General features: G+C 52.8%; 1 protein-coding gene across 6 annotated transcripts in view; it reads right to left on the minus strand.

Annotated features, from left to right (window-relative positions):
* Positions 1-455: 455 nt before the first annotated feature.
* The window catches only part of ATP9A (ATPase phospholipid transporting 9A (putative)), a 130151-nt gene continuing 117753 nt past the window's right edge, over positions 456-12853 (minus strand). For 4 of the 6 annotated variants that reach the window (XM_069547053.1, XM_069547051.1, XM_069547057.1 and 1 more), the window contains exons 24-28: positions 10996-11060; positions 9544-9652; positions 8702-8759; positions 6125-6328; positions 456-4835 (exon numbers count right to left, since the gene is read on the minus strand). In XM_069547053.1, coding sequence (XP_069403154.1) covers positions 4699-4835; positions 6125-6328; positions 8702-8759; positions 9544-9652; positions 10996-11060 — 573 coding nt within the window. In that variant the 3' untranslated portion in view covers positions 456-4698. Of the gene's footprint in view, positions 4836-6124; positions 6329-7119; positions 7249-8701; positions 8760-9543; positions 9653-10995; positions 11061-12853 lie in introns of those variants that run through there. The other 2 variants (XM_069547055.1, XM_069547056.1) reach the window with 2 other exon arrangements.

Genomic DNA, 12853 nt, shown 5'->3' on the forward strand with positions numbered 1-12853 from the left:
GGATTTTCTGGGCAAGAATACTGGAATGAGTTGCCATTTTCTCCTCTGGGGGAATCTTCCTGACTCAGGGATTGAACCCGTGTCTTCGGCATTGGCAGGCGGATTCTTTACCACTGAGCCATCAGGGAAGCCCCCAATAAAACATACTCAAAACAATCAAAGACTGTGGGTATAAATAAAATATGAATCATAAAATAAATGTTTGCCTTTTTTAATAGAGATCATTTTTTGAAGTTCTAACATGTCTGGAATAGGCAACAGTACAGAATAATAAATAATGCATGGATTTGTGGGGGTTTTTGCTGAAATTGAAACAGTTCTTCACCCAGAGAAAAAGCTCTTTACTTTTTATGTACCACAAGACACACACAAAATAGGAGCATTATCATAAAAAGCTCTCATTCTGACACCAGAATTTCATGTTTCTGCACAAATTAAAATGATCCCCGAAGGCATAAAGTACACAAGCTTTATTGGGCAACAGCAACGGGCCACGCTGGCAGACAAAACAGAACCGTTCAGAATCACGCAGGATCACGTGTGTGTCATCACGGCATCAAGAATTTAAATCATCTGGGAGTTCCTGCTAAATTCAAGTTCTGTACCAGAGCTTCTCTCTAATCAAAAAAACGCTGTCCTGGTGAATATTTGCCGAGAGGATTACAGACAGTCTACTAATGAGGAAGTCAAGGAGCCCTAGAGGAATTCACAGACAGACCCATCGCAACAAAGTAATAAATGAGCCACAGTTGTTTTTTTTTTGCAAATACCATGCCCCCTCCCCCAGCTGCCCCCCAACAAATACAATATTCACTGACATTGCCCAGCAACACCAACAGACAGTGCCCCCAGCCACACTGTGACAGAGAAGACCAGATTCCCTGGAGCAAGGCGCTGGCTGGAGAAGACTGCAAATCCCCAAGTACTGCCACACTGCTCAGGTGCTTCCAGGTTTTGTACAAAAGCATAACATACACTCATTTTTCTAAGATAGAATGGACATAATTCATGGAACTATTTCCTAAGAAGTATATATAAACGACAAAAAAAAAGTGCTTTATGTTAAAAGGTGAGAGAAATAAAGTCTTGCCTTTGCAAAGCTCCTTGCATATTTCTTAATGAAAAAGAAAACCATGACTGACAGGATTTTAACACAGTGAAAACCAAGTACGTCTTTGAAACTCTTGAGGTGACATCATGCGCTCACACACACACACATTCCACACACACAAAAAAGGTCAAAGATAAAAATGGCTGATGGGTGTTGGCCTTAAAAAGGATGGAGCAGAAGAACATTTAGGTCCCATTTGCAATGTTGGCGGAGGTTTAAAATGCTGCCCCATAAACGCGCAAGAGCGTTGCATCCCCACCCTAGCAAAGACGAAACAAAGCATGAGAGCAAAGGTCTGGAGAAAGAAAAACAGGCATGATCGTGTCAATTCCCAGTGAGCACAAAAGCTCAAAATACATTCAAAAGTACTGTCAGTATAGTCTAAATTTTCAGCAGAAGCCATACGGGGAAAAGGGTAAGCAGACGCTGGTATTTAACATCACTGCTACAAAAAAGGGTTTTGCTAGGAAAGTCAGTCTGGGATCTGGATACAATGAAGTGGGAGGAATCTCAGCTCTTGGCCCCCCAGCTCCAGGCAGCTGTGAACAGATGGACCGGCTCCAAAGTCTAGCTGCTCCCCGGGGTGCCCTTCTTCACTTCGGGGAAATGTCCTTTGCCCCAAGCAGCCCGAGTCAGTGTGGCCAGCCTCACCAGGCTCCACTGGCAACACACACGAGCACACACAGGCTCTCAAAACGGCATCAAGACAGGCGGAGACAGGAAGTCACTCGAGCTAGAGAAGCTCGTCCGGTCACTGCCCTAGAGAAAGGGAGGAGGGAACAGGCGGGAAAAGACACACCAATCGGACGGCTCAGCTGCCTCCATGCACCCCGTCACCAAAAAGACAAGAACCACCATCAATTACAAAAGAAAGACCTAGTATTGTTGACGGGCAGGAGGACGTGTCATTCTTGTTTTTAAACTTGGAAGGAAAGTATTTAAATAGCACTGTGCCTGTGTGCTGGGGGGGGAGGGGGTCTCTGGCTTCCAATCAAACTGGCTGTGGGAGCCTTGGGGCCACTGAGTTCCAAGGTGAGGGGACCTCCAAGCTGTCAGCGGTGCGTCCTCAATTCCTTCCCAGGCGGTGAACAGAGTCTCATGCTCAAGGTTTATGACTCAGGAGCTTCCTCTAAAATGGGGGGTTTTGCTTGTGTCCTTGTCTTCTGCCCGCAGAGAGGCTAAGCCGGGAAGCGCCCGTGCGCGCTGGCTCTATAGGATTACGCCTGCTGTGTGCAGGTCAGGATCCAGTACCCTCAGCTGACTCGTGGCTCCCACCCTGTGGGTCTCCAGCATGTGAGAAGCAGATGTGTGTTTTCCTAGACACTCGGCACTCCTGCGGGCGGTGGGAACAGGCTACCTGCCGGCGGGGTGGCTCTCTGAGGTGGCCACGGTCTCGTCTCCACTAGCACGTTGGATCCTCAGCTCTTGGCTGCCTCCACCGGGGTGTGGTCGAGAGACTGAACGAGCGGGTTTGTGCACAGCACGAGGGAGCACGTGTGACTTCCGGGCACGGCTTCTTCCACTCCCCTGCGACCCTTTCTCCCTCTCAGATGCCAGTAAGGAGTTTAGCCAACTCAAGCACCACAATCAAAGTTGGGAAGTAAAGAAAAATCCAAAGAGACCATCTTCATTCCCCATCTCCGCTGTTAATCTAAACATTTCCTACTGAGGGTTCCAGGAGACCTTCCTGTGGAAGCCATCACCTGTCTGTGAACAAGGTCAAGGTCAGGGCTTGAGAAAGGGGAGAAGGACCTTCAGACTCCCAGGTCGACAGGGCTGACCTCCAGGCAGACAGACAGGTGCAAGAGCACTGAGCACACCTTCCTCCCGCCCCACCTCTGAGACCACATAAAATCACCCAGCAAAGACGCCAGACTGGCTCATTCTTCCTCAGAGTTTTGGAGCAAGATCTTCTTCCTAAATAACCATTCATTTAATGCAACATTTATTTCCTGTGGGGCAGAAATGGCTGGGACAGAATGGGAAAAAATCTCGCAAAACTGCAGAATCTTGAAAACAAAAATAGAAGTGATGTCATAGTCAGTTTAGCAACGCCTGCAACTTACTGTCATTCTATAAAGTTTTAAGAGGGCAACGGAAATACATCAGTGTATCAAGCGGTCCAAAGGCAAGGACCTGGTGTCCCCAGCAATCCAAAAGCGGGCTTACCCGTGGGGGAGGTGGCCATAACTTACACCTCTGAAGCACAAGAAGAACCAGGCCAAAGAGCTGCAGGGAATGCAGTCAGAAAAAATTAATCACAAATCTAAGATCTCAAGCATGATCAGCTCTTGCAGATCCGCCAACCTAACCCTTCTGGCACACACATGTGGCTTCTGGAGGGAGAGACTCAAAAACCCAAGAAAGCTTTGCCGGGCCACGGCCAGGGCTTGCAAAGTCTCTTGTTCCTCTGAAACAAGAAGCCATGGCTTTATAAGAAACAGTCGCACAGGGCCCCACCCGAGTTGGGGAGAGGAATCCCCACTCATGGCCGCCTTTGAGCAAGCTTCCCTTGAAATCCGGAGGCAGTGCAAGCAAGCCCAGACCGCAAAGCTGCAGTCCAGGCCTCCCCCCGCCCCAAGCTCCTCACTCAGAGCTGCCACTGATGACCCACAACACGCTAAAACATGGCCCCCTCTGTCACTGCGTCCTCAGCAATTCCTCCGAACCGGAAACAGACTCCTGTGGACGTCAAGACCCCCATCCTTGACCTTTCCACCTCGGACTCGGAGGGTCTGAGCCACACGTGTGACGTGGTCTAAAGAATTAGCTGAGTGTCTTGTCACGCTGTTGGCACGTGGAGGGGCCACCCAGTGGCATGTTTCCTGCTGAAAAAGAAAAAAGTCCCAGGGTGTCCTCAGATAGCCACTGGGTTTGTAATTATTACCAGGTCCAAACGAAGCAAGATAACACCTTTGAAATTCTTTTACGAGGTGGTAGGTGACGTTAACGTGAACGCTGGGGCTGTAGACCCTGAGCTGGGGGAAGGATAACGTGCCTCTCTCACCCCCTTCTCATGGCTTTTTTGTAATTCCAGGAATCCAGCGCCGTTTCGACAAGCCAGGCTGCCTTAGAAAGGATATTTAGCGTTTCAAAACTAAGATTACCGTCTGCTTAACTTTTTTAACCAAACAGCACCATCTTTTCCCCAAAACCAACACCAGGAGCTCTCTCCTTCTCTGAAACCAGTTTTTTAAAGGGCAGAAAGATGTAAAAAGTGCACACACGTTGGGATGGTTTAAAACAACGAGAAACCCTCTATGGTTTTCAACTGGACAGAAACTTTTAGCACAGGACAATGAAATTCAAGTCGTAAGGAAGCCTGCACGGCGACGCACGCGCCAACCTCTGGGCTGGGCCACGGGGTTTCAGAGTCACGTTCAGTCCTCCGTGAACTGCCAGGGGCTCAGACAGGCCCGCGGGGGCCCTCGGGCGCCTGCCTCCCGCGTGTGCCAGGCCGGGGCTCTGCGGAAGCCCAGAGCCTCAGCGGTGGGCCTGCACAGTCCCCGGGCGGTGGTCAACAGGAAGCAGCTTGGACTCTGCCCGCCAGGCGTGTGCGCAGCCCGGGGTCCCCTCCCGCACTCGGCCTAGGACGTGAGCTTCGAGTAGCTGGGAGGCGAGAACCGTCGTCGCAGGTACTTGAGGACGTAGAGGGGCAGACAGCTGACCAGGGTGATGACGGACACTTTCCACAGGAAGGACAGCGTGGCGATGAAGTACACGTCTGCGGGGAGACAGAGCACAGCGGTGGGTGGGGGCGGGGGGGGGGGGGCGCCCGGCCGGCGGCCTGACAGCTGCGCTCCCCTCCTCCCTGACCTGCTTCTGCAGCTTCCGGATCTTCCGTGAAATGCTACTTTCAACAACTGGGAAACGAAAACTATGGCATGGGGTGGGAGGGGGCCCTTCCAGGTGTTTTCGATTTGGAATCTGACAGCTGGAGGTTTTTCTCTCTAAACCTGGCAGAAAGGGAGGCTCGAATACATGGTTCTACTTCCGAGCGGCTTTTTGCCTTCATCTTGGCGACAGTCACAGAAGCCGGAGCCAGGTCTGAGGGCAGAACAAGGCGGTGGAGGCCCCTGGTCAGGACGAGCATGACCTTGGGCGGGGCAGGGGTAGGGGGGCGCTGGCGTGAGATCCCCTCCTGGCTCCAGGACAGTCGTCCCTGCGGTTAGGTGGTTTTTTGCGAGAGGAGCGACAGCTAGTGAGTACCAGCAGAACTGGGCGCATCTCCCCTGCCTCTTGAGCAGAAGCTGGGGAAATGCAGGGGCACTGAGTAACCACCTACTAAGTGCCACGCCGAAGGCCCCACCCATGGGCTGCTTGCCCAGTCCTAGGGCAGGTCCACGTCTAAAGCGATGACTGAAGCTCCTGGGGGCAGGCTCGTCTGGCAAGCCTCTGTGACTCCCCGGACTCAAGCTGCTGAAATGCACATGTAGGTGCTCACAAAACCCATTCAGGGAGGCTTTTCAAGCAAGTGTAAAGCTGTTCTAAGACTTCATCTTCCGTGGGAATGCTGCTGTATCAAACTCTTAAGGAGCAGTTTGCTGATAAACAAGAGGCAGGATGGAAGATGCCTCTGCAATAAGGCAGAGCTTCTCAAGCCAACAGCCGTGTTACGTCCTGCTGACAATCCCTTACTCTCCAGCAAGCCTGACTTGGCTCACCAGCTCCGCAGCTCCACGGAGCCCAGCACGGTGAACCAGCTCCCTGGAGAAAGCCCAACAGGTCCTCGCATTAAACAAATCCCCTTCTAAGCAAGCGGGCACGGGGCGTGGTTTAAAGACCACACTCAGCACTGAGATCACGCCCACCGGCCTCAGTTCCAGGAGGCCGACTATCAACAGTGCCTTGCTCCACGGGACGCCAGTGAGACAAGGAGGGCTGCTGAGTGCAAAGGCCTGCTGGACACAGGGCCCAGCCCACGAGGGGCCCGCCTCCCTCCCAAGCTGAGGCCCCTGGGCCTGCTGGGCAGGCTGTGTGTGTGCCCCGGCCGGGGGCGGGCAGGGCCCTTACCAATGAACTCGTGCAGGAACACGAGGGAGGCGATGTAGCAGGCCAGGCTGAGCAGCTCGGCCACCGTCATCAGCCAGTGCCAGCTCTGGATGGTCAGGGCCACCATGAGCAGCTCCGTGAGGATGAGCGACGTGAAGGAGATGGCCACGATGTGCACGAACTCCGACTCGAACAGCAGCAGCGCCCCGTACATGATGGTGCTCCCTGCGGGGGGTCCACGTGGGAGGGGTCCGCGTGGGGAGGGGGGTCCGCGGCGGGGGGAGGTGTCCACGTGGGCGGGTCCGTGGGGGGGGTCCACGTGGGGAGGGGGTCCACGGGGGGAGTTCGCGTGGGGGTCCACCGGGGGGGTCTGCGTGGGGGGGGTCCGCATGGGGAGGGGTCCGCGTGGGGGGAGGTCCGCATGGGGGGGGTGCGCGTGGGGAGGGGGTCTGCGTGGGGAGGGGGTCCACATGGAGGGGGTTCCACGTAGGGGGGTCCACGGGGGGGTCCGCGTGAGGAGGGGTCTGTGTGGGGAGGGGGTCCGCGGGCAGGGGTCCACATGGAGGGGGTTCCACGTGGGGAGGGGCCCGCAGCCCCGCTGCTGGGCGCTGATGCCCCCCTATTCCCCCAGGACACAGCCTGCTCACCCACACCTGACCTCGCTTCTCTGCATTTAGACATGAAAGGTACCATTTGGTCAAGGATGGTGATGAGAAGCCTTCAGGAGGTTTGAAAGACAGGCAGCAGATCCTAGTTCTCCTATGTTCTTTTTTTTCCCTTTTAAATTTTTTGGCCACGCTGGGCAGCATATGGGGTCTTAGTTGCCCAACCAGGGATCACATGGAAGCATGAGTTTGAACTGCTGGACAGCCAGGAAGTCCCTAGCTCTGCTACACGCCTTCTGACTTATATACAATTGAGAGTTGATCTCCGGGAGGGAAAGGAAAAGATAGACAGGAAAGACAGGAGAAGAGGCAGGAGGAGGAGGTAACTATCTGATTGGGGGGAACAAGAGACAGAGGTTTCTGTATTTTATTTGAAACGACAGACATGGCCAGCCACTGAAGAACACAGCAGGGGCTCTGAAGGGCTCTGAAGTGGTCGTGCTCACAGGGACACAGCAGGGAACAGTGACTAGCAAGGAGCTGCGGGGAGGAAGGGAAAGGCGCGCTTGCTGCTGGATGGATACACAGTTTCCGTTCTCAAAGCTGAGCAGGTTCTGGAGATACACTGAACGCTACTGAGCTGGGCACTTCAGAAGAGTTATGACGGTAAATGACGGTAAATGACATGTTCTGTCTCTTCTACCTCCCACCCACCCCCGAAAAACATGCACAAAATAAACAGGCAGCTAAGAGACACTCGAAAAATCCTGCACCCGTGCTGAGAAGAGAAAGGGAGGTGGGGGAGAGTCTAGATAAGCACCTTTTCATCCAGAAGTGCAGGAACTGAATAGACAATGTCTCATGTTGATCACACACACTAGCTACGTGAGGTCACTGGTTACAAGCAGGGCCAGGAGACGGAAGCCCCGAAACTCAGGTGAGTCTATCACAACAGAGCTGGGGGTGGAGGGGGTGCAGCAAAGCGCCACTGCTTGTTGCTGTGAACTTTCACGTTGGCTTTGCTTTCTTCAACCAGACACACACACGTCACTCTGCTACACCTATCCGGAAGACCCCTTCAGACTGTTCTAGTGACAGGGTAGCCCCCCCCCAACAAATCCAACGGTCGCTACACTTCTTACCTACACATCACCTCATCAGTAAAAATCACTAAGCATGAATCCCTAACGGACAATATGTATTTGTGAACTATCCATGTGTACCTGTGCAGACAGACATAGAAAGCAGGCCCACTGTACAAATACATCAGCTACGTCACAAAACACACCAGTAAAGAGCAATTTTAAACAGAGTGAGAAAAAATATGCACAAAGAGGGCCTGAGATTTCCTGTCCACATTCTAGTAAATCAGCTTACAAAGCCTCTAGTCTGAGGGACCCTCTCTGGAGCCCACCGAAGTAAATCCATTGTTCAAAAACTAGAGCTGGACCTCAGAAAACGTATCAGGACATCCCAGAAAGCAAGCATTTGTTTGTTAGTGACTCCAACACCCCAGCAAGCTCTGATTAGTATTAGTTACGTTTTTCTCTGGGCTTCCCTGGGGGTTCAGGCGGTAAAGAACCTGCGTGCAATGCAGGAGACTCAGGTTCGATCTCTGGGTGGGGAAGATCCCCAGGAGAAGGGAATGGCAACCCACTCCAGTATTCTTGCCTGGAAAATCCCATGGACAGAGGAGCCTGGCGGGCTACAGTCCACGGCGTCACAAAGAGTGGGACACGACTGAGTGACTAGCACTTTCTCTGATTTTGCCTCAGTTCAGCTGGCAGCGCCACGTCACACGTGTGACTCTGGGCCCCACGACCGCGTCCTCAGGACTTGCAGAGGGGGCTTCCGGGGGCCCAATGCCACGCTCCTGACTGCTGTCTCAAGATTCTAGCTGTTTCTCTTCATGTTCTACAGACACAGCACAGGAAATGTGACCCTCAGGCCAAGGCCAGAGCACAAGACAGCCGGTGGTTTCGCCCGTCCTTACCTTGATAGATGCTGATCAACACCCATATCAAGAACGTCTTGTAAGACAGCGGCCGTCCCTGAGCGAGAGAGGAGGAGACGGAGTGGGTCAGCAGGCAGGGCTCGGCCAGGGCGCCAGGCGCCTTCAGACGCCCCTGCGCCAGCCAGACAAGACAATCTGCCTGTTTTCATCGAAACGGTGGCTCACACACGTCCAAATACATTAGAGAAATGACATTTTTTTTAAGAGAAGTGATTTTACATAAAATAAAGCTGCTCCTTATTAAAAATTCCTTGAGGACAAAAAAATGCAATTACAAACACACAGGTTTTTCCAGACGGTACATAAGAGCATTTCCAGGGGTACAAGGAGCAGCTGCAGGACAGAACTATTGGGGCGAGTAAAAAGGTGTGAGGAGGTTGGTTTCCTATTGACCTATCAGTGTTACGGTTTAACAGTCTTTACGTGTGCATACAACAGTTTAAGAACAATGATAAGCCCCCACGCCTTCCTCTCAAAAGCAAGCAAGCCATCAGTTCAAGTGTGTTCACATCAGACTTGGAGTGTCCATGTGAAATACGTTACAAGAAGCAGAAAGGTGAGGTCTTTGAACAATCTGAGTAGAGTCTATACTATACCTTTTGCTGACAGGGTGAGAAAAGGTCTAAGAAATGTATCATAAAAATAAAGACGTGATCATAGCCACAGAATAGCTTTGTGGGTTAAGGCAGAAAACGTTTGCCTATATAAGGCAAACAGGCTGCATTAAATGCACGTTAATTTCTAATTTAAATAAAGCAGCAGGGAAGGTGGGAAGAGGGGGTAACGGGGCTGGAGGAGGAAGCCGGCAGGCGCTCGGGGACCTTGAGCAGGTCTTTGTACAGCTCGGGGTACAGCATGGCCACTTCCGACTTGACGTCTTTGTCCAGAACCAGAGAAAACACGGGAAACATGGTGTAGATGGTGGAGTACCTGTGAGAAAGAAGACCCCTCAGCGGAGAGCCAGCCAGGCGCCCCCGCCGCTGGAGACCAGCTTCCACCGCTTCACTGAACAACCGTGCACGCAGCGCCTGGGGGACGCAGGGCCGGTGTGAAGCCCTGGAGATGCGAGATGCAAGGCAGACAAAGCCGCCTGCCTTCAGGGAGCGCCCGTGCTGGGAGTCAAAAACCAAACTCAGCAAACCGTGCTGCGTGCCGGAGGTAGGGTGCCGAGGAGGGAAACACGAGGGCGGGGAGGGAACAAGACACGGGGTGAGATGGTGCGACTCCAGAGAAGGTGGACGGGAGATGAGACGGTTGAGGAAACGCCCACAAGAGGAGAGGGGAGGCCGTGTCGGTGTCCAGGGAGGAGCCTCCCAGGCGGACACAGCGGCAAGGGCAGAGGCCCCGAGGTGGAAGTGTGTCTGTCCTGTGAAAAGGGCAGCGAGGCAGCCCACGTGGCCGGAGCCGCGCAGGCGGGGGGATGCGAGCAGATGAAACCCGAGGGGAGGGGGACCAGGTCCCAGGGAGGCACGTGGAGCCTAAAGCCCTGGTTCTGTTCTGGCAGGTTCTGCCACAGTTCCAGGAACTGACAAAGGGCAGGCCATTTTCCCAGTTAGAAGCAGGCAGAACCCCAGTGCCGGTTCTCAGGCTGAACGTCAGAAGACGTACTTTGTAAGACGGCCCTGGGGGCAGCGGGCCCCTCTGTGCCTCCTGTCTTGGTAACCAGCCACCCTACCAGCATCTATCCGGGGCAGGGGGAAACCAGACTCCACCTCCCTGGGTAACTCAGAGACCAGCACATCCTCTGCAAAGGTCAAAAGGAACGTCACAAATTCCAGGTCAGGAACAGGGGTGGATGTGACGGCAGCAACCGTCCAAGGGACAGCACAGGGCACGGCACAAGCTCTCCCAAGGGTACGTGCCCCCGGGAGCGAGACTCTGGCTGCCTTAGAGACTCACCGGCAGGCGCTCGCTGCAGGCGGCCATGGCAACGAGGGTCCTTCCCAGATCCCCTCTCTCCGCTTTTCCTAAGACCCCTCAGGGACTTCAGCTTTGCCTGGTTGCCGATTATCTGATAACGTCAGGCTCTCACAGGCCAGCACGGTTCAGTCATCAGGTACAGAGGGACCACAAAGAGACTGGACTCGACCTCTGCACTCTGGTAACGAGCTTACCAGTTCAAAATCATATTAACTCAAGAAGGCTCTAAGCCAGACTGCCAGACCAGCCTTGACTTGGGGACCGAGGCGTCTTTAACACAATGCTTCTTCCTTCTTCTGTGGTGGTTTAGGGGTGGTTCATTAAAAATTAATACTTTGTCTGGACTTTCTTACCCAATGATGAGGAATCCTTGATAGAGGGGGACGGAGGCAAAGTAAAACACGGAGGAAAACACAGCCTGTGCCAAGAAGAAAAAAGGACGTTACCAAAAACTGTAAGCAAAGCCCGTGTCTGTATTATCAACACAGCATCAACACTCACACAGCGCTTACTTTACACCTGCCTGTTACCGTGCTTTAAGTCTATTCGCTTATTTAATTCCTACAGCAACCCTACAAAGGAGGTGTTGCTATCATCGTACCCACTCTACAGATGAGGGGAGTGAGGCGCAGAGTTTCAGTGACTTGCCCAACATAGCAGAGCTTGTAAGGGACAGAGCCAGGAGTCACGTCAGAGGGCTTAGCTCCAGGGTCCACTCCCAGCTCCTCTGTAAGCATTTATTAACTTACACACAAGCCAGACCTGGGAATACCTTGCATCTGATCTCGGTGAGTCTCCATAACAACCCACGAGATCACATCCTAATACCGCCTACATCATAGAAGGGGAAAGTGAGCAGGTAAGTGGCCCTGCAGGATTCAAGCCCTGCTCTGTCCCCAAAACCCACACACCCAGCGGCTCAAAATCACCTCCTCTCTGGGTGTACAACCGATAAACAAGCTGGCGTATGCGTGGAAAGAGACACAGAAAAATATCCTCCACCCTACGGATATGTACCAGTTACCCTGGAGGGTGGGATCCAGAAGGCTTCCCTTCTCATATTACACATTCTACTTTTCTTGGAAATTTCTACGACGAGCCCTAACCTACTACTTCTGCAATCAGACAAAAGCGATAGAGATATTTACCAGCCCCTGCTGCCTGATTTGGAAAATGTTAGCAGTGAAAAATTGACTGGGAGATGAAACCAGGCTTGACGCTCTGTTACTTCCTTCTCTGAACACCTACTCACCTCGACAGAAGCAGCGACTGCTAAGCTAATTAGTACAAAACCTACCGGAGGCCAGGGGCAGCTGTTGCCTGAAGGATTTTAAAACCTGAATACGGAAGAAAATCACTGTGGACAGTGACTGCAGCCATGACATTAAGAGACGCTTGCTCCTTAGAAGAAAAGCTATGACCAACCTAGACAGCATATTAAAAAGCAGAGACATCACTTTGCCAACAAAGGTCTGTCTAATCAAAGCTATGGTTTTTCCAGTGGTCATGTACAGATGTGAGAAGGGAAAGTGAAGTCGCTCAGTCGTGTCCGACTCTTCGTGACCCCATGGACTGCAGCCTACCAGGCTCCTCCGTCCATGGGATTTTCCAGGCAAGAGTACTGGAGTGGGGTGCCGTTGCCTTCTCCAACAGATGTGAGAACTGGACTATAAAGAAGGCTGAGCACCAAAGAATCGATGCTTTTGAACTGTGGTGCTGAAGAAGACTCTTGAGAGACCCTTGGACAGCAAGGAGATCCAACCAGTCCATCCTAAAGGAGATCAACCCTGAATATTCACTGCAAGGACTGATGCTGACGTTGAAGCTCCAGTACTGATGCGAAGAGATGACTCACTGGAGAAGATCCTGATGCCGGGAAAGATTGAGGGCAGGAAGAGAAGGGGACGACAGAGGATGAGATGGCTGAGTGTCATCACCGACTCGATGGACATGAGTTTGAGCAAGCTCTAGGAGATAGTGAAGGATAAGGAAGCCTGGCATGCTGCAGTCCATGAGGTCGCAAGAGTCAGACACGACTGAGCGGCCGAACAACAAATGGAAGGAAAGGCTGGGCCAGCCTAGTGGCTAGAAAGAGCATGGAACCAGAGACCTGTCCCCCTCATCGCCTGTTGTGGGCCTTGGCTTCGTACAGAGCTCAGGACGCAGGTGGCGCCGAGGCCCATGGTCACGGGCAGCCTGGCCCTGCCCTGG

The sequence above is a fragment of the Ovis canadensis genome, chromosome 13 (assembly GCF_042477335.2).
Source record: "Ovis canadensis isolate MfBH-ARS-UI-01 breed Bighorn chromosome 13, ARS-UI_OviCan_v2, whole genome shotgun sequence".
Lineage (NCBI taxonomy): Eukaryota > Metazoa > Chordata > Mammalia > Artiodactyla > Bovidae > Ovis > Ovis canadensis.